Source organism: Peromyscus eremicus, chromosome 7, assembly GCF_949786415.1.
Source record: "Peromyscus eremicus chromosome 7, PerEre_H2_v1, whole genome shotgun sequence".
Classification (NCBI taxonomy): Eukaryota; Metazoa; Chordata; class Mammalia; order Rodentia; family Cricetidae; genus Peromyscus; species Peromyscus eremicus.
The window spans coordinates 99,348,697-99,370,224 of NC_081422.1; the positions used below are offsets into that span (position 1 = coordinate 99,348,697).

At 42.2% G+C, this 21,528-nt stretch overlaps 1 protein-coding gene across 1 annotated transcript in view; it reads left to right on the forward strand.

Moving 5' to 3' along the window:
* Cpne4 (copine 4) overlaps nt 1-21,528 on the forward strand; it is a 348,290-nt gene that overhangs the window by 316,089 nt on the left and 10,673 nt on the right. The window contains exons 10-13 of the mRNA XM_059267087.1: nt 2,113-2,246; nt 13,373-13,427; nt 14,703-14,754; nt 17,529-17,662. Of these exons, the coding sequence (XP_059123070.1) occupies nt 2,113-2,246; nt 13,373-13,427; nt 14,703-14,754; nt 17,529-17,662 (375 nt within the window). The remainder of the gene's footprint in view (nt 1-2,112; nt 2,247-13,372; nt 13,428-14,702; nt 14,755-17,528; nt 17,663-21,528) is intronic.

The following is a 21,528-nucleotide window of genomic DNA, read 5'->3' on the forward strand; positions in this document are numbered from 1 at the left end:
AGCAACTGGCAAGTCTAGTTACATGAAAAAGGTTTCTGCACAGCAGAGGAAACAATCACCAGAGGGAAGAAACAACCAACAGAATGGGAAGACAGTCTTTCCCAACAATATATCAGACAAGGGATTAATATCTATGATACATAAAGAACTGCAAAAGTAAAATGCTGGAGACTGTATCATCTGATAAGTAAATGGGCTAATGAATTAACTTGATAGTTCTCAAAAGAAGAAAATAAGGAGCTGGAGAAATAGCTCAGTGGGTCCTTACACTTGAGAGGACCAGAGTTCAGATCCCAGAATCCATGTAAAAGCCAAATAGGTGTAGCTGTGATCCTGGTATGTAGAAGGAGATACAGAATCCCTGGAGCCAGCTACTAGCCAGACTAGCCAAACAGCAAGCTCTGGGTTTAGCAAAAGACAATGCCTCAATATGTAAGGTGCAGAGTGATCAAGAAAGGTATCCAGCATTGACCTTGGGCCTACACACACACATGCACATGCACCCACACACATGTACCATACACCATACAGAAAGAAATGAATACAAGTAGCCAATAAGTACTTGAAAAGCTATTCACCATCTTTGGCCATCAGTAAAATACAAATTTAAACTGCTTTGAGATTCCATCTCAATGGCCATCATCAAGGAAACAACTAACAAATGTCGATGAGGAAGTGTGGAGAGAGGGACCCTTATTCACTATTGATGGAGAATGTAAACTTGTGTAGCCACTATGGAAATCAGTATAGAGGCCCATCATAAAGCTGAAAACAAAACTACCATACGACCAAGCTATACCACTCTTGGGACTATACCTGAAGGACTCCAATTCCACATCCCACAGAGGTGTTGAGCACCATGTTTATAGTTGCACTACTTACAGTAACCAGGTGATAGAGCCAGATGTTCCTCCAACAGATCAATGGATAAAAAAGTGGAATTTTATTCAGCTGTAAAGAAAAGTGGAATCATAACACTAGCAGGATACAAGCGGGAAAACAATACATAAAGTGAAATAACCAAACTTAGAAAGATAAATATCATGTTTTCTCTTATAAATGGAACTTAGATTTAAAATGTGTGTGTGTGTGTTTCTGTGTGTGTGTGTGTGTGTGTGTGTGTGAGAGAGAGAGAGAGATAGATAGATAGATAGAGAGAGAGAGAGAGAGAGAGAGAGAGAGAGAGAGAGAGAGAGAGCTAGAAAAGGGACCATGACAGGAAGAAGAAATCTTAAGGGATGGGGGGAAAGAGAGTAATAGAATGCAAGTGATCAGCAAGCAGAGGGGTCTGTCTGGGGGAAGAATGGAAATCAGCCAGAAGAGGCACAAGGCACAGTGCAGAAGAAGGATAATTAAGAATAAAATATGATGACTCTTATGTACAAAAACCCTATTAACAAACTCATTGCTTTTTATGCTGACTTAAAATACAAATTTTTAAAAATTTGAGTTTGGAGTCAGAATAATATCAGGAAATTGAAAGAGAAAAGATCATTTGGTGGCCAGATAGAGGCTTCCATTCTATAGTTCCTACTTGAAGTGATGAGCTACCCAGGTATGTTCCCCTATAAATGGGAAGAAAGCTTTCCAGGGTTACTCCTGGGAGAAAATTGGTCAAAACCACTCCAATACATATCTCGGCAACTGACCATTCATGAAAATATGACAGTGGCTTTCTCAGGGAGACAATATTCTCTACACAGAATTTGGCCATAAGGATCCTTGACTGTCCTTCATCAATGGAGCTGTTCTGCCCATGGAGCACGGGAGCCTTTTCTTAGTGGATTGTGAACTGGAGACAGATACTCTGCCCCTACCCTGGCTGCCTGGAGACACGGATCGATGAGACTGGGATTTCTGAACCATAATCTCAAGTTCCCCTTGGTCAGGAAGAGATAGGGGCTGTAAAAGACAGCAGAAGTGACTTCAGTCAAATTAATAACTCATTTTTCAGGAAAGCAATTCACTTCTGTCCCTTTTCTGATGAGCCAGATATGCCGTGAGCTCTTTATGTTTCTCTATCTGAGGCCATGTCTCTCTCCAGGTTAGTCACGGTTCCTAAACAATTCATCTGACTTAACCCCATCTATTCTTCTGGTTTTCCTCTTCCAGGTAGCTATAGATTTCACTGCCTCTAACGGAGACCCCAGGAACAGCTGTTCCCTGCACTATATCCACCCTTACCAGCCCAATGAGTACCTAAAGGCTCTGGTGGCTGTGGGAGAGATTTGCCAAGACTATGACAGGTAAGAGACTTCAGGTTATCAGCTGTGCGCTTATCTCTCAAGCGGGGTCCCATGGCCATTGGCTGACGCATGGCAGGAAAGAGGCAATCAATTCCAGCAAGTCTTCATATAGAGGCTCATGAAAAACAGAATAAAACCTTGTGCCAGATACTTCATTCTCTCCACACCTAGAGAAACTGAGTCGGTGCCAAACTTGCTTCAGTGAACCGACAAATTCCTCTTTCAGCTTCCTGCTTGATTTAGGTTTGTGAAATCACTAGATAGCAACCTAACTTTCCTTGTGTGGACTTAGTGTGAAGCTGTCCTTGCTACTCACACTTTGTTCATGAACCAGCATCACCCCTGACCTGTTGAACTAGAGTTGCAGCCTAAGGAGGTTCTCAGATGTCTGAGTTTTAGAAGCATGGTATTATTGGATGTTGCTATGTTCCTTCTCTATACTTTAGGCATCTTATATAATAGCCGTCATTTTTAAAAGAATAAAACTAAAGGGAAGATAGGTCATTCGTATACCATCACACAGACAGAGATGGTATTTGAACCACAATCCTTCTCACTCTATGCATTGAGTTCGACATCACTGTTTTCCTGATCTTGGAAGCTATTGGTAACATTGGCAGAGATATGTGTCTACCCAGGTATGCATCTGTGTGGTCAGGAAAGTGTGTGTGTGTGTGTGTGTGTGTGTGTGTGTGAGTGTGTGTGTGAGTGTGTGTGTGTGTGTATGCAGAGATGATCTTGAGATTCAATCAGTAGTATTTATTTCTTCTTGATGATAAATGCTGCCCTTTCCCACCAAGTGTTTCCCTGAGAGAAATTGTCAACATAGACTGCTTTAAGCTGGCTTTGTGCTGTCACTCCAGTGTGACCGGATAAAGGGAAGGAGCCCAGACATTTGTTTAAGGCTTTTTGAGATAGAACCAATGTAAACATAAACATATACACCTCAGAGGACCCCTGGTGTGACTGGGAAACAAGGCTAGTTAGTAACGAGCTGTGAACAGCTGACCTTTTAATCCAAGAAACTAAACAAAGCAACTCTGTCCTCTGGGTTTAGAGAAATTTCAGCACATAACATGATTTCTGTTCTTCCCGAGTTCATTATCGGTAACAACCACGCTAAATCAAAACAACAAAACAAAACAAAAAACTGCTACTGCCACAGGATAATAAAGGGCACACCCTTGTGAAACCCATAGCATGGGTTATAAGAAAGGTCCAATCAGTCTCCTGTCTGGTGAGGTCTCTGTATTAGGCCTGGTCAGAAACAATACCCCAACTTGCCATAGAGACACTTAGAGAGGAGATTAGCAGGTCCTATGAAATCAATGAGCAATAAACATCCCCAAAATTCTTCTCCAATGTCTCTTGTTACACCCCTTAAGCATACCTCAAAAGTCATTTTAAATTACCTTGTTGAATTCTTGGTTGTTTACTTGACTATATCTGGAATTAACTAAAACCCAAGCAGCTGGGCACACCTGTGGGGGATTTTTTTTTTTCATTAAATCATTTAAAGTGGGAGGACACATTTTTAATCTGGATCTTTTGAGGTAGGAAGATCCACCTTTCATGTGACCCATGTGGATCTTGTGATTCTTCTGGTGGAAGCCTATGTAAAGGACACGGAAGAAGGAAGCTTTTGCTCTTTGTCTGCTTGTGCTTACTGGCAAGTCCATTCCTTCACTGGCTTTAGAGCCAACTTCTTCAGAATTCCATTTAAACTGAAAACCAGCTGAGACATCAGCAACAAGAACTGAACAACTACCGGATTCTTGGACTTTCCATTAGTAGACAGCCATTGTTGGACTAGCTGGACCACAGCCTGTAAGACACTTTAATAAATTCCCTTTATATGAAGATAATGAGTTTCAGCTCTGGTTTCTTCAGGCTCCAATCCCCAAGACACAGGAGTAGGTATCATCTGTCTTCCTTCACTCACACAACAAGCATGTTAATAATCCATTGTAATCTTGTGTGTACGCATAAGGGAATAAGAAGGAAGGGAGGGAATGTTTTCAAGACCCTTAATGTTTAGACCTTGAGATGCATATAATAGAAGGTAACTTTCCCAGGGGAGTGCTAGGTAGGCACTGTGCTCAAGCCCAACCTAAGCAACATAATAAGACCCCTTATGTAAAGTAAAAGTTAAATCATTGGATAAAAACCTGAATATATATGGAATATATTACCAGAACTATAAACCTACAGGAAGAAGGCATCCAATAGTCAGTTCCAAAGAGTGGAGTGGTCAGTTATTCAGAAACTGAGATGCCGAAACCCATAGTCTGCCTCACAGTCCTGGATCATTTGCTGGTCTAGACACTCATCCATCATCAGGGAGCATTTATTGACTAATCCTTGCAGAGTGTATTCACTACCTGGTTGCCTCACACTCAGAACGCAGATGCCTTAGTCAGAGTGACTGGACATCTCCTAAAGCTTTTATCCCTTGAAAATGCAAACCAGACAAAAGTTGACAGATACTTTGTATTCCCTCCAAAACACAGACTTCATATAAACGTAAGATATGTCACCTTAGGAGTCACATGAGGAGTCATTAGAAACAATTGCTTTTAAATTTTAATAGGGTAAGTCTGAAGTCATGCCTAGCTGGACAAGAAAATCAACTTCGGGCAGCCCAGCAGAGCAACATTTTATTTGTGTTTAAAGAAGGCAGTGCTGCGTTAAAATGGGCAAATTCTAAAGAAGAAAAGGAGGTTTGAAAAACACCTCTGCACTCTTTTAAGAGACTCCCTGGGAGAGCTTGGCATGCAAGCGCCTCCCATGGAAGCTGACAAGGTTCGGCAGTTTCTCTTTTGTGTGGGTGGATAGACAGTCGACAGGCAGAGTCAGGAAATTTCAAGTCAGGGCTCTGGAATTAATTTATTCTTGCATCAAAGTCAGGAAGGTTGGCGCTTAGAAAGAAACACTTGCATAAAACCTGACAGAAGGCATCATTCCCCCTCCTGAAACCACACAGGGGTTTTCAGTTCCTGTGAGCCTTAGCGATTCCTCTCTGCCTCTGACAGCCAAGGGTTGTCTCTCTGCCTTCTACAGTCATCATCCCTACTGGATCATTAGCAGGTGACCCATTGAGTAGAACAGTTTGAAGAGGACATAAATCTCTTCTCCAGATGGCCTTGAAGGGAGGATCCCCCAATCACAAGATAGCTGTCCCCAAATCCAGAAGATAATGTTGCTGACCCATGCTGTCTCTCACCCTCTGCAAGGACAATCCCAGCTCATATGCCTTAACTGTCTACACAAATTAGTGTGTGCACATACATGCACAAAAACATGCACGCATGCATGCACGTGCTTACATATACCCTTGGGCACACACATGTACATATCCCCTGCTGCAGCACACTTCCTGTAAGGCAAAAACCAGAGAGCTCACACCTTAAAAGAAATGAGAGACAGTTTATTCTGGAGACATTTTGAATGACCACAGCCTGAGAACACAGATTTAGGTTATCCCAAGTGACAGGTTCGAATGTGGAAACAGTCTCATGAAGCTTTATAGTTTCAGAGAAGAAACAAAGTCATGAATCAAGGCAAGTTTAAAATACGTTGGTGGGCACATCAATGAGGCAATTACAGCAAGATGGGGGAGGCTCTTCTACAGGCCCAAGTGTCTCTCTGATAATATTCTTAGCTTTCAGGTTGGTGGAAGCCAGTGGATCTGCTAAGCCAATAGGTTCCAAGCGTTTTTATCTATTAGTCACAGGATGTTAGTTCCAACTTAGAGGTCTCTGCAGACACAGCTTCTCTTTAAGAGTTTTAATTCACAGCATAATAACTCTTATAGACCTCTAGAGACAACTTTTTCTACCACCAGCCCCAAATAATGAAATGAAGTGTAGCTGGAGAGTTTTCTCTTTGAGTCCCACCAAGCCCCAGAAGTCCAACAGCCCACTTATAAAATAAACACACAGATGCTTATATTATTGAAACTGTTTGGCCTAATGGCTCAGGCTTCTAGCTATCTAGTTCTTACATCTTAAATTAATCCATTTCTATAAATCTATACCTTGCCACGTGGCTCATGGCTTACCGGCATCTTCACATGCTGCTTGTCATGGCGGCGGCTGGCAGTGTCTCCCTCCACCTTCCTGTTCTCTCAATTCTCCTCTCTGTTAGTCCCACCTACACTTCCTGCCTGGCCACTGGCCAATCAGTGTTTTATGTATTGACCAATCAGAGCAACACATTTGACATACAGACCACCCCATAGCAATGGAGACTTACTAATTATGAAAGCTCAGCCTTAGCTTAAGCTTGTCCCACTAGCTCTTATAACTTAAATTAACCCATTTTTTTATTAACCTACCTTATACTACATGGGTTTTGCCTCTCTCCCATTTTGTGTGTCTGACTCATTCAGTGTCTCAATGGCATCTAGATTCATCTCCTACTTCCTCTCTCTCTGACTAGAAGTTCTGCCTATACCTTTTGCCTAGCTGTTGGCCATTCAGCTTTTTATTAAACTAATTCCAACAATATATCTTCACACAGTATACAAATATCCCATAAGACACCTCAGTGTCAAAGTGGCATGCTTTTCTTGGGGCCAGCATAGCTCTGGGTCTCAGAAAACATGAACTTTCCTCTAATGAAAAGCCTGGTCTGGATCTGTTGGCCATAGGCCTGTGATCTCAGCTCCTTTGGGAACTGAGACAAGAAGACTGCAAGTTCAAGACAGCCTGGACAGCTTAGTGATACCTTGTCTCAAAATTTATAAAATAAAGGAAAACAGTACTAGAGTTACAGTTTAGTGGTAGGGCACTTGCTTAGCATGCATGAGACCCTGAGTTCAGTCCCTAATACCATGAAAGAAAAGAGGAAGGAAGGAGAAAGGGAAGGCAGCCTGTCTGTGATCGAGAGACCAGAGAGACCAAATCATTACTCTGCAAGCACAGACTGCTGGTCTAAAGAAGTGGCCACCTCAGAGTGAATTGGGGACAACAGAAAGCAAGGCAGGAGTGTGCAAGGTCCTGTGTTGGGGACACGTTAGAACTGAAATCCAGTCTGACAGGTATTTAGACGTGTAGAACACCGGGCTGCTCAGCAGAAGATGGGGGTTCTATCTCAGTACAGCCTTTGCCACACCCCACCTCAGCCCATCAGGACTCTCATCTTTGTCTGCACACTAAAAAACACCTGGGAAGTGTCAAACATACTGTTATGTGGGTCTAACCCCTGCCATAGACTGAGTTCATTGTCTGCTGTGTACCTAGAAATCGGGATTTTGATACTGTTGTTCTAGTGGTTATCTAGCATTGAAATCCACCACGAAGTAAGGAGTGCTGCTGGGTCAGTGAGAATGCCAGCATCCCTGCAACAACTCCTAAATACCACTCCCCTGTATGCGGCGGCAAAAACATAAAATGTGGCAGCATTTTCCCCACGTAGCTCACAGTCTAGTGGAAAACAAAAGTGTGTCAATAAGTCAGTCAATCAGGTGCTGTGGCTCACACCTGGATGCCTGGCATTAGCAAGGTTGAGGCTAGAGGACCACAGGAGTTCAAGGCTAGCCTGGGATACTTGGAGAGACTATATCTCAAAACAACAAAAACAAACATAGTCCCAGCTCAGCATGGCCCAGAAAACCCTTCCTGTGTAAGGATGGAGAGTGTGTCAAGGAAGGAAGGGTCCACTCTGCCCTGCTGGAAGAAAGGTGGACAAGGAGAGAATCTTGACATCTTGGTGATTGGGCTAATCAGAATTCTGACACATACCCCCTTTGTTACTAGAACATAAATGGAGTTCTTATTCTGAATCATTAGGACCAGACCAGCTTCTTGTGGTGAAATGTGGTGATATTTTAATTATGCTGAAATGTGATTTCATTTGTGTTTTAATAAATAAAGTTTGCCTGGAGATCAGAGGTCATTAGCAAGCCAGGAACAGAAGTCAGGTGGTGATAGCCCACTCCCTTAATCCGATCACATGGCAGGCAGAGTCTCTGTGTGGTCAAGGACACAGCCTAGTGTGGTGACACAAACCTTTAATCCCAGTACCAACCATAGAGACCTTGAGGTCTGTATAGACAAGCAGTAACGAGGAAGTCATGTGGTTGGGTTTAGAGCCAATGAGAAGGCAGAACAGAAAGGCAATAAAAAGACAAGTCAGACAGGAAGAAACTCTCAGGGGAAGTGATGGCAGTGAGTGGTAAGCTAAAGGCTCTTCACTAGTGCTCTGATCTCTTGGGCTTTTAACTCTGTATTTAGCTCTGTGTTTCTTATTTAACAAGACTGTTAAGAAATTTGTCTACAGTGAGCAGAGTCAACAAGAGCAGTAGAAAGAGTGTGATGGTGTTCTCTTAAAGGGTCCTGATGACAGATGAACCTGGGTTCACACCCCAGCTCTGTACCTCTGTTCTCATGAGAGTTATATCTTTGGTTGCAAATTGAAGGCGCATCTAGTTTCCTTCGCAGAGCCCATGCAGTTCTGCCTGTGGTAAACAATCAATGGTGAAGGGTGTTATTTTTAAGACTCAAAATTCAATCTTTAAAAATAAACTGAACACAAAAAGAGACAGGATTATAGTGTCAGGTCTGGGGTCATGTTGGACAAATGACCTGTAGGGGTTTTGTCCCTTCGTTTGGTTGGTTGGTTTGCTCACTTGCCTCTGAAAAGATTCGGTAAAAATATGCAACCTTCACACAGTATTTCATTGAAAACATCTTTCTTCATCACAGGTTTAAATAGTGATAAGAATTGGAAGTTCTAGAGTGTTATAAATATGGGCATTTAAAAATAAATTCACATGTAACCCTTGTAACTGCCTGACAGAATCTAAATGCCATGCAAATTGGCTATTGGCCTTTTTTTTTTTTTCATTTTCTTTTCTTTTTTTTTTTTTTACAAATATACCTGAACCAGCTCTTCAGATTCAAATGAGAATTTTGCTTCTTCACCAACTCAGTTTCTGTTTCCTTCCATAGAATTTGGTTCAAGTGTATCATTTTTAAAACCAACACATTTTTTGATGTGGTGTTCGGGAGGATCAAACAGAGCTTTGTGCATACCAGACACTCTTCCTTCTGAATCCCTTCTCTAGGACTCAATGTCTCATCATAAATTTAATTTGAAGTTATTTTGACGGTCATTATATCATACATGTCTGTAAGGAAAACAAGGATATTGCATGCATGGAATTTTTAATATCTAAAAATGATTCACTATGAAGAGATTCAAACTATTCTAAAAATATCTCTGGATTGAATTTTTGTAACAGTTACAATTTGAATATTATTGATCTAAAAAGTATTCATATGTTAAGAATTTCAGAGCTTAATTATTATATAAAAGAAGTACAAAGGTTTTAGAAATCAGCTCTCAACAAAACAGTGTGTGTATGGGGAGTCCAGTTCGTTTATATATCTATGGATAAGGGCTACCTATTGCTCAAATGCAGAATCTGGCATCAATTCTAACCCATTTTTTACTGTGTCAACATAAACACTAAGAAATTTGTTCTTATAAACAAATATGTGAAAGTAGGATTTACCCTACACTATTGCCAGCTCCCAAAACCTATTTTAATGACTTAACAACTAACAATAACACATCCTAAATTCTTTCTTTTACACAGTGCTAGAGATTGAACCCAAAGTCATCTACGTGATGGGTAGGTGTTCTACAATTTAGCTACACCCACAAGCAATTTTTAAAGTGAAAACTGACAATGACCTGAGTTGCAGAAGGTTTGGTTCCTACTGAACTTTGGAGAAAATGTCCTTTACTTGACGTTTGAATCTTGGTATTTGGTAATTGAATCTTGGTACTCAGTACTTGGTGCTGAGTCCTGTAGAATAGTTCCTTTACTTGATAATTTAGTTTTTGTTCTCTGAAGCAATGCAGCATGAAGGCTGAGACTCAGAAGAGGTAAAGAAAAGAGCAATTATGAAAGGAAAGGTGTGAATACAGCCAGGCCTCACCATCACAGATGCTCCCAGAAGATCAATTTCAGCAGAGGATATGTGTGGAAATAGAAGAATTGAATGCTGATTTCCCCTTCTAATAAGAAAGCCACCCTCTTGTGTCTCCAGAGCACTGTTGCATTTCTATCCATGGACCTCAGTCTTAAGATGCCTGTGTGGAAAATTGCCTTCATCAAACTGCCAAGGGCTCTGAAAGGCCATCTTGTTTGAGTTGACCTCCATTGGCATGTACATTGGCATGTAATATGCATCCCTTGATGTGTATTAATGTCTTGCTTTGTTTCTGTGTTTCCTTCATGGAGAAAGTGAAAAATGTGCTTAAAATCAAATTTCCCACCAGGAGATATTTGGATATTGGGCATGACCATTTCCTATGAAACTAAAGACAACTGATATGTCAGCATGGAAGGACATGAGGCCTTCTGTTGTGTTTTCTGTTTTACTCTGACAGTAAGAAATGTAGCCTTTCCCAGTGTGGTAGTATACTTCTGAAATTTCCAGGTGGGCAATGTTTGCCTGTTTTTTTCGAAACAGTTGCTAATAGCCCTTTTGCTCAGTACCAGGAGGATCCAGATCTGACTTCTTTGACGTGTTCTCATATTAAAGCTTTCTTTTGTTCAACTTTATTCCCTTAGTCATTGCATAAGACTCCTTTCTGACTGGTTTTATTTTTAAACAGGAGGAATGGACTTTAAATCTATTGTGCTAGGCTTGGAATTTTTTCTTCAGTATGTTTATTAAGTAGAATCTTTATGGTGGCTGACTTCAGAGAATTCAGCCCTTCTGGAGCATTAATTATTCTCCTTGTAGGTGAGGTGTTTTCCTACCATCTTACTCTTGAAACTCAATTACATAACAGTGCATGAAGCTCGGCAAACCTCAAATCCCCAAGGGTGGTTTAGCAGGTATAAAAGGAATATCATTAAAGCACTGGGTACTGGGTTAGTGATTGGAAGTAGATACAGTATTAGATCTACACACACACACACACACACACACACACACACACACACACACACACATACACACACCATGCCCCCCCAAAAAAAAAAAATAGAGAGAAAAAACTCATCAAAGAAGAAAGTAAAGGATGTGATGCCTCCCAGGCTTCTGGTTCTGACTCTTGGGGAATCCCTGCTGTGGAAAATCCGGGACCCATGCTCCCTGCAAGAAAGTCTTCTAACTTAGCCCCCAAGATCCTCCCTTGCCTTCCACTGGTTTTTCGTTTTGTTTTGTTTTCTTGGGCTAATGAGGAAGTTCTGAGGCAAAGTCTTTCAGTCTTTCTAAGGACCAGGAGTATTTTCTTCTCCTTAGAGCTGTGACTAATCCTCTATAAGCTAGGTGAGTCTCTTATTTATCAGCAATAATACTTTCTCTATTATGTGCTAGATGCAATGTACAACAGAGCCTGGCTGGACACAGCTATGAGGAGACGAGGGAGTTTGTGGTTTAATGAAGGATTTCAACTTTAGAGAACACTGGCTTGTCTAGATCTGTAGCCCCACCTGTGTGGAATTGACTGTGTGTTGGAAGGTTTTGTCAAAGCTGTCATGGGTTGCTAACAGCTTCTAAATCAGGAAGGGATGGAAGAAAATCTGGCTTTGTTAGTTTGATTTTCTTGAAGTAACTTTTCAGAAAGTGGAGCTTGGCCCAGGCTGAATGTCCTCTTTTCCTACAGAGGATGGGGTGAGCCCTACTCTGAATTTCTTCTTTGCCCTTGACTAACTCTAAGAAGAACTGAAAAATGCAAGAACAAATCTCAGTTGTGTTCTTCCTAGGAGAGAAAACAAACAAAGGTACATGGCATGAGAAGGCCAGGCCTTCTCCCAAGACCAATATTTCATAGCACCACTATAGCAAACAATCTGCTTAAGAAAGGTCTTGCTTGTTGCCTACTCAGGGACCTAGGTTCTGGAATTGCTACTAGATGTTTAATATTACATATAGTTATTACATTATATTGGTAACTAGAAAATCATGGGCTTGGGAATCCCATAATCTTCTCTGGTGATAACATTTACTCTGTCCCAGGGTAGTATGTAAGCATAATACAGCACCTAGGATAGTGCTAGGCCATTACATGTGTCGATAAATGTTAATGCCTCCCTTCCTCTTAACTAGAGTACAGTGCAGTTAGAGTTAAGATACAACACACCTGAACTAGTGATGAATTCTAGTGATCATAGAAGAGACCAAGACAAACAAAGGGCAGATGTGCTGCATACAGCCATGTCTTATTGACTCAAATGCGTGGATTATCTATCATTGGCTACTTATTGAGCAGACAGTCAATGAAAAATCCAACGATGGAGGTGAGAGTACAGGGCAGTCAGGGTCGGATGGCAGTGGGCATGTAAGAGATTAATACCCCTGGTGGCACGTGTCCACAACACTTAGAAGGCTGAAGCTAGAGGACTGCCATGTGTTAGAAGCTAGTCTAGACCACATTACAATTTCTAGGCCAGTCTGCTCTATACAGTGAGGCCCTGCCTAAGAAACATGTTAACAAAAAAGATTTTAATGCAAAACACGGGGTCCCTTTGAGTTCAGGAAGTAAGAAAAGACATGCAAATAACTTGTTGTTGCTTGTGTGTATGCTTAAGGTGGAGGGCACAGTGAATCCTATAAAGAAAACCATACTTTGTCAGGTAGCAGCCTACCAAGCTCCCCTGTGCCTTTTGATATCTCTTGAGATTCTAGGCTGTCTGTGTTTGAATCCTGGCTCTAATCAGCAGCGTCGTCTTGAGTGGTACTTCTCTTCAAGGTGTCTGCCTACATGGAAAAAAAAAGGAATAATCATCTCTTGCTTCAAAAAGATTTTAAATTATGTATATGGAAGATCCTAATTCAGCCAATGATTGGAGTTGCCAAATTCCTCATCACTCACTATTCCAAGGAAACAGAAAATCACAATTAGGGGATGGGATATGTGCAAATTCCAGGTCCATTTTACTCTTGGCTATCAAGTTCAGTTAAAAAACAAAACCTTAAGGGAAGAGACTACATGCTAATGAGCAGTGAACAGTAAGAACTGTTTCTTCATTTTGATCATCCATGCTATTGTATGAGTCAGCGCTTGGCTTGGCCACATGGCCTAGTAAGATTAAGCAGGCTTGTGTTTCTCTTCCTTCTTAGATGGATAAATAAAGCAGCTTCTTTTCTATTTAATTCCAGTGACAAAATGTTCCCGGCTTTTGGGTTTGGTGCCAGGATACCCCCAGAGTACACGGTGAGTGAGCAGAGGTAGGATCTTGTACTGCGCTGTGGCATTTCATCTCAGCAATCTTATTCATGCTTGCTATGTAACTATGGTGGCCCAAGAGTGCAGGATGCTTGTTAAAGCCTGCCTTTGACAAAAACAAATGAACGAAAAAACAAGTTCTTGGTGTTCTGGGTATGTATTTAAGGGTCTTTGGTTTAACTCACTGTCAATATGGTGAGAGACTGAGAATACAGCCCAAACCATTGCATTCCAGGGCTTCAAACTGTCCTTTCAGATCTCCCTAAGGATTGCCAATGCCAGTGTGTTTAGTATATAACTTGGGTAGACAAAGGAAGATCTTTCGAGCTAAAGAAAAACTTGAGATAAATAAACCAAGTAGGGCAGCTGGCAGTCAGCCAACTTGCCTGGAATCTGCAGAGGACAAAGGGACAGTGGGTACACACCAGCTGTTTCACCTGCGACCTCCTACTCAGAAAGGAGGTATCTGTCTTTTAATGAGGTGACCTATTTTTCAGTACTCAAGAGACTCGATGGTCAGAAATACCTTTGAAATGGAATTTTCCATGAAATTCCAAGTGATTTAATAAGACTGTCCAGATGCCAGAATATCCTATTTCTTTTATCAGATTTTAGGGGGAAGAAAAGAGCAATCCGTGTATCATCTAGCCTTATGCTTAGGCACTGCCAGGCAGGGGAGTTTGTGATGGAAGATTACAGGCCATATCACTTTATTCATTTTTTTCAGCAGTAGAAGGCATTCTGTTTCACCTGGGTGTACATGAAGATCCCCCTGCACTGTAATTCTGTGTATCAGAACGATCCTTAAATGTCAACAGCTTAGCCAGTGCCTCTATGAGTGATACCATGTCTATCAGTCAGCTTCAGTTAATTGAGTTCTTATTTTTTTAAATAAGTGGATACAAGTAAAAGCTCATTCAACTTTAACCCTTCAGTCTGGGGCCAGCTGAATCTAGAAATGATCTGTAGTTACCTTTTTCTGAACCTTTTTTTTTCTTTCTTTTTTATATGCTTTACTTTTCCCTCCTGCTAGCATTGATTTGATTCTAGAAAATCTTCCTGTCACCTCAGCTCCACAGGGAGCTGAGGATTCACCCTCCACCTCAGATTGATTGTATAATGCCTTAAAATTGTACCTGCTGCTTAACTCACAAAGAATGTGATGCCATTTGTTTGCAAACCCTAAGCCCCCCTGTGAGTTCTTACTGGATTCAGGTTGTAATTCTCCTTTCTTCCTCTTTTAAAATTTTAATCGGTGTCTAGGTCTCTCATGACTTTGCAATCAACTTTAATGAGGACAACCCAGAGTGTGCAGGTAAGTCATAACAGGGAAGAAAGCCAGCGTCTCAGAGCCTGACCCTGTGCACCTTTCCAGGTTCGGTTTCTCTCTACTAGGGCAGCAGAACAGGTGTGAGTGTCCACAGCACAGAAACGGGCCCTGGGACTCCAAAGAAGCCACACTGCTCCACAGGGAACGGAGGGCTATGTTATAGAGTGGGACAATGCACCCTGGGAGACACAGAATGCAGGGAGAGCTTAAGCTTTCAGTAAACTCCTGGGTGCTTCTAGCCAAACTAAAGTTAATCAATCAACTTTAGTTAATGGATTGATTAAAAATTCATTCTGATTTTTTAAATGGGAGAATGACCCATGATGGACCAAGAGCTTCTCAACTTTTCCTGAGTTTCCTCTTTGTGTAGATTTAAGGAAAGAGAAAAGCCCAGAAATCACATGACATTTCCAGCACGCTGACCAAGGCGATTTTGAACAAATATCTTCATGGTATTGTGCAAGAAAGAGCTCAAAGGCTTGAAGACTTGGTCTGGCCTATGTTACTTTGTTTCCTCCTGGCCAGAAATACCTACACATGGTTTCACAAGATAATGACACTGAGAGAACAGTGATAATTATCATACATTCCGCTTTCAAATAAGCAACAAACAGCCAAGTACCTTTGAGGCTGTGAAGGCAGACATTTTTAGAGAATAAATGTCCATGTTCCTCTTCTCTTCCTTATTGAGGAAGAAGTGGGCTACACCATAGTTAGTGGAGATGTAGCAAAGGGTGAACGTTCTGAATTCTTTCACAAACTTGGCATTTAGTGTCCAAGACTATGATATCAATGTCATTGGATCTGAACACAGTAACCACAAAGTCATGATCTACATTATCCTAGTATTCCTTCCCCCATCACTCAACCCAAGTTTATTATGGTTTAGGCTCCTCTAGTCTCCAGAGATCCCAGCCCAGCTGAAAGCCTGAGCTTGCAGTTCAGGGAGACTCTGCCACAAAACAGTAAGGTGGTTTCCCACCAGAGAAGACTGCGGTACCTACTCTGGTACTTATCATTTCACACACTTGAAGTTCAACTGCCTGATAATTTTGGAAAGGAAACCAAACTTCCTTATCTTAGGCAAAGGGTTGCATGCCAAAAGAAAGATGGAGCTCCTATTCGGCATCACTTTGCTTCTGCTCCTCACTGTGAAATGATTTGGCATCTACTTTTGGAATGACAGGCATTGGTGTTTCAGGCTGGCGAAGGGGTGGGGGGGTGAAGTGTTTTCAATAAGGTTGGGAACCAGTACAAGGCAGAACAGAACTTGCTCGTCCAAAGTGTCCCCAAGTTGATTTGCAGTGTATGATGACTACAGAGAGCAACTTCAGCAGTGACTTCTGTGAATCCCTACGGTCAAAATCAAGAGCAGTGTGCTGTTTTGGTACCAAGAAGGATAGAAGGATGAGCTGAAGCATGAGAAAGCAAAAGTCACACAGGCACCAACAGCATCCATGTGAATCAAATGGATTTATAATGGCAATTTATTTATAACGGTCTTCTGGGGGGCAAACTGTGGTGTGAAACATGGTCAAAACCCATCACATTTGAATAACAGTGTGGGCAGAGCTACCTGTCCCAGAAGAATCCCAGACTTTTTCTATTTCCTGAACTCATGCGACCTCAGGGTGAATGCCCTCCTTTAAAGGAGTGATTGACATCAGTTCTATCATAACTCCCCACCTGTGAGCATTTGGGCTGTTTGCTTGTTTACAACACACTTGGTGTGTTCTCAACATGGCTGCAAGTTCTTTGGGGGAATACAGAAGTGAGTGAGTCATGATTCTTGCCTTCAGTGAGGGTAATATCTGGAGAGATGGTCACATGTGCACATAATAGTTATTATAGGCAACCCATTTACTCTAAAATCAGCAACATGATCAATAAATAAATAAATAAATAAATAAATAACAGACCCTAAAGCCAACTTGCTTAGTGGTTCTTTCAATTCAAAGAGCTGATTTTATATACTAAGTCTGCAATTATTTTAATTAAATAATAATTAAAAAATTAATAATTTTATTTAATTTAATTTTGTTTAATTTAATTAAATTATTTAATTTAATTAAATAATAATTTAAAAAAATAATTATTATTTTTTCTGGGACCTGGGGCAGATTATATGATTTCTCTAAGCTTCTACTTCTTCATTTATAAAATGGGTGCAGTTTCTGCCTCCTTAAACTATGGTGATCTAATAAAGGCTTGGGGCAAAGTTTGAGGAAACAGTTGCTTTTGACTTGACTCTGTGATTTGATTTCAGTGGGGGAGGGGAGGCAACAACATACTGACCTAGTACTCGCTTTTGCCTTAAGAACCTACATGTCTCTGTACCCTGTGCCTGTTATCTTGGGGTTTTGTGGGAGTGGGTGCCTCTGACTCTTTTGCCTATTCCTGGGAGCCTTTTCCTCCTACTGGGTTGCCTCAAGCAGCCTTGATATGAGTGTTTGTGCCTGGTCTCATTATATCCTGTTATACTGTGTTTGGTTGATATCCCTGGAAGCCTGTCTTTTCTAAAGGGAAACAGAGGAGGAGTGGATCTTGGGGAGAGGGAACAGGGTGGGCAGAGAACTGGAAGGAGTGGAGGGAGGGGAAATTGAGGTTGGGGTGTATTGTTTGAGAGAAAAACAAATAAAAAGAACCTATGTGTGATATGGGTGAGGACGATTTGGACAAAGTTAATGTTTTATTTTTGTGAGTAGGCAAATCTATTTGAAGGGACTATGGAAGTGATAATTTCTCAAATCTCACTTTAGGAATCCAAGGAGTCGTGGAAGCCTACCAGAGCTGCCTTCCCAAGCTCCAGCTTTATGGGCCCACCAACATTGCTCCCATCATTCAGAAGGTTGCCAAGTCAGCTTCGGAGGAGACTAACACCAAGGAGGCATCCGTAAGGAGAGGGACAGGTCACCTGTACTGGGGATTTACCCTACCTCGTTCAGATATTGATCATGACACTTATTATAGTCTGACAATCAGTTCTAGTTTTCTTTTGTTTTTAAGTTGATTTAGTATTTATTTTTATTAGTTTATCATCATTTATTTTATATCTTGCACTTCGACTGTATTTGGATTATTCAAATCTTGCTATCATTGGACAGCTAGGTTCTGGTTGTGCCATATTGCCCTTTCTGTTATTGATTATGGTCTTACACTGGTGTTTAGGCATCTCAATTTGGGATGATTATAGGTTTAGGTATTGATTTTTGCTTTTGTCTTTGTTGAATGGGTGTTGTGTCCCTTGGTTTCTGTTTCTTCTTTCATCTTCTGGCCTAAGTGGCCAAGGGTTCTGGTGACTGACCAGTCTTCAGGCCCAGTAGGGTGTCTCCGCTGGAGATTTAGGGGCCTTGGGTTCCTAGATTTTGCCTGGCCTCCAGTAAAGTGTTCTTCTTCAGAAGTTGTAGACCAGAATATGGAGCCCAGCAGAGGGGGTGCAGTCTAGGGTTGTTGGGCTGGCTTTAAGGAATATTAGTAGGCAGTGGGTGGTATCTTACCTGGGGTCCCTAATACCAGCCTGGCCTCCAGTAAGTCCTGTCTTCTTCCAATGTTATAGACCAGAATATGGAGCCAGGGGAGGGGCGTAGTCTGAGGTTGTTGGGCAGGCTTTAAGGAGTGTTAGTGGGCAGTGTGTGGTGTATTACCTGGGGTCCCTAGGACCAGCCTGGCCTCTGGGAAAGCTATTGAGGCTGTGGGCAAGGAGGAGGGCCACAGGATGTGCCCTGGGGATCAGAGTCTGGGAGTAGGGTAGCTCAACTGGGAGGGAGATCACTCACCTCTTCTTCCAATTGGTGTGGACTGTGCCTGGGCCAGTGGAGTCTGCTGGAGCTGTGGGGAAAGGCTGACCTCTAGGAAGATGATGAGGTGGGAGGGGTTGGGCAGTGGAGTGAGTCTTGGGGGAACAGAATCCAGGGGGTGGGAGCAGGCAGGCAGGTCAGCACTGGTGAAGACTGAGCCAGAAAAGTGGAATTCTGCTGGAGTTCTAATTCTAATTTTTCCAAATGCCTTAACTTCCCTATCTTCAATCTCTTCATCTGAGAAACAATGGAGTTAATTAAACCCAAATCTGCCAGGATGTGAAGCTTAGGGTTGACACAAGTGTCTGCCCCTTTGCCTGAACACAGGCACTCAATAGTGGAAGCCACCATGTTCACTGAGTTGGGTCAGACTTACCGCCTGTCCCAGGAAAGAAAACCTAAGTCCAAAACCAAGCTTGTCCTCCAATATGGCCAGACTACAAATAAATAAAGCAATAGGAGAAGGGCTGGGGAAACACTCGGTGTGAAGGAGTGCTTACTACGTAACCACAGGAAAGGGACTTTGAACCCACAGCACCTATACAAAAATCCAGGCGTGGTTGCGCATGCCTACAAACCCAGCATTGACTTAGGAGTGGAGCCATGCTGATACCTGGACTTGTCTGGCCACTTAGCCTAGCTGAAACCTTGAACTTCCAGGTCAGTGAGAGACTCTCTCTCAGGACAAGATTAAGTGGAGAGTGGCAGGGGAAGATACCCAATATCCTGCTCTGACCTCCACCCACATATGTGCACATGAGTGCATGCACCCTCACATTCCAATGAAACTCGCGCGCGCGCACACACACACACACACACACACACACACACACCACAAAAAATGATGATTCAACCTCATGAATCATCATGGTGAAGAACAGTAATACAAAATACCACAACAAACATTTGCTTCAGTTGTTTTGTTTGTTTGTTTGTTTGTTCATTTGTTTTTTTTTTATTTTTTAGGAAAAACGCAAACCACAGCTACAAAGCCAAAACAAAATTGGAGCCTTTTCTTTGACATGTTAGAAGTAAATTTATGTTACCTTTCTTGTGTGTTATTTAATGATGTCAGCATGTTTCTATCTAGTGTTGTGATGTTTCTCAGATGGAGCAGACACTACAGCTGTCTGAAAGCCTTGTGTAACTGAAGTGTGGTTTCCAGCATGCCACATTTGAGTGAAGAAGATCACATTTGAGACTTATCTTGCAATAATCCCCCTGACCTGCTCACACTGCACCTGTGTTCCCTTGTCTTAGGCTGGATTGAGGACCACATTACTACCAAATGTCAACCACTACTTTTGTGCACTGGAACACATCCTCTCTGGGTTATCCAGAGACTGAACCAGATGTGATGATTCTGTTCTGCATCCTCCCCCACCCTCCCCCGTTATGTAGACATTCCTGTAGTATCTCCCATCTAATCCAGAGCTGTGCCTCCTTGGCCCTACTGTGCCCTTTAGCAACTGTCCCTAGAGTTACAACTCTGGGCAGCAAATTCATTGAAAGCAAGCGGCTTTGCTTGTCTCCATCTCTCCCCCCACTAGTTCCTCCCCACAAACCTGTGTGAGTTTCTTCGCCAGCATCCCTCTGAAGACTACACTTGTCAAAGTTAGACATTCCATCCTCTTATCTCACTGACCACTCTGTTGGTCTCTATTTCTGCTTCTTCCTCTTCCTCCTCCCCACTTGCCTCCTTCTTCTTCTACTCCTCCTTCTCCTCCTCCTCCTCCTCCTCCTCCTCCTCCTCCTCCTCCTCCTCACTTCTCAATGCTAAATCTCCTCTGCTCTCTGTCTGGGGTGATCTTGTTCATGGTCGTGGCCTCATGTACCTCCTGAATGCTATGATTCTCAAATATGTATCATTAACCCAACTTGCCTCTGAACTTCAAATTCATCATTCAACTGTTTATCATTCTTTTCATCTGGGTGTTGAATAACACAAAGGCAGGGTCCAAATCAGAGTCCTTGGTTGTCTCCATCAACCTAGTTTTCTCCTTCAAACTCTCTCTCCTCCCACCAGTTCCTCCCTACAAGCCTAATGGGCCTTTCTTCCCAGCATTCCTCTCTTCCCAGTCTCTACACTACCATCATGCAACCGTTGCTTAGGCTATGACTTTGAAGTAATCTGGGTTCCATGGCTTACCTCCTATCTTTTCTTTTCCTCATTTCCTGGTTCTGAATGACACACAGCCTTAAGTTAAAACCACAATAAACATTCATTGCCTCCACATTTTCTGTGGATCAGAGATGCATGCAGAGATGGCTGTGTGACCCTGGATTAGGTCTCCCAAGGTTGCAGTTAAGATACTGGCCAGGGATGAGGTCCTTTGAAGGGTGGCCAGGGTGAAAGATCTGCTAATAAGATGTCTTGGCCACATGCCTGCCATGTAGTTGCTGGTTTCTGGTCAGTGACATAATCTGAAGACAAAGAAGGAGTAATGGTAACTCAAATTACCACAAAAGTCTCTCTCTATTGTCTCATCATACCCTGCTGATTACACGGACCATTCCAATTCAGTGTGGGGAAAGACAACAAAAGGACATTAACTAGGAAGTAAGGCTGATTGGGTGCCATCTTGAAATCCTGCTAATACACTCCCACATCCAACTGATCAAGTTAAGACACTATCTTCAAATTATATCCCAAGTATTACTACTTTTTGGTACCTTTGTGGCTACTGTCTGTTCTGGACCAACAACTGTTTTCACTTAGACCAAAGCAAATTCTAGGTGGACTCTGTACACCTTTCCCCAGTGCATCTATGCTTCGTGCAGAAAGAAGACTGATCGTTTGAAAACATAACTAAGGGGTTGGCAGCATCACTCAGTTGTCAGAGTGCTTAGCTATCATGCACAGAGCCCTGGGTTCAATCCCTAGAACCACACAAAGTAGGTCTGGTGGAGGACACCCATAACACCAGTATTCAGGGAGTGGAGACAGAGGACTAGAAGTTGA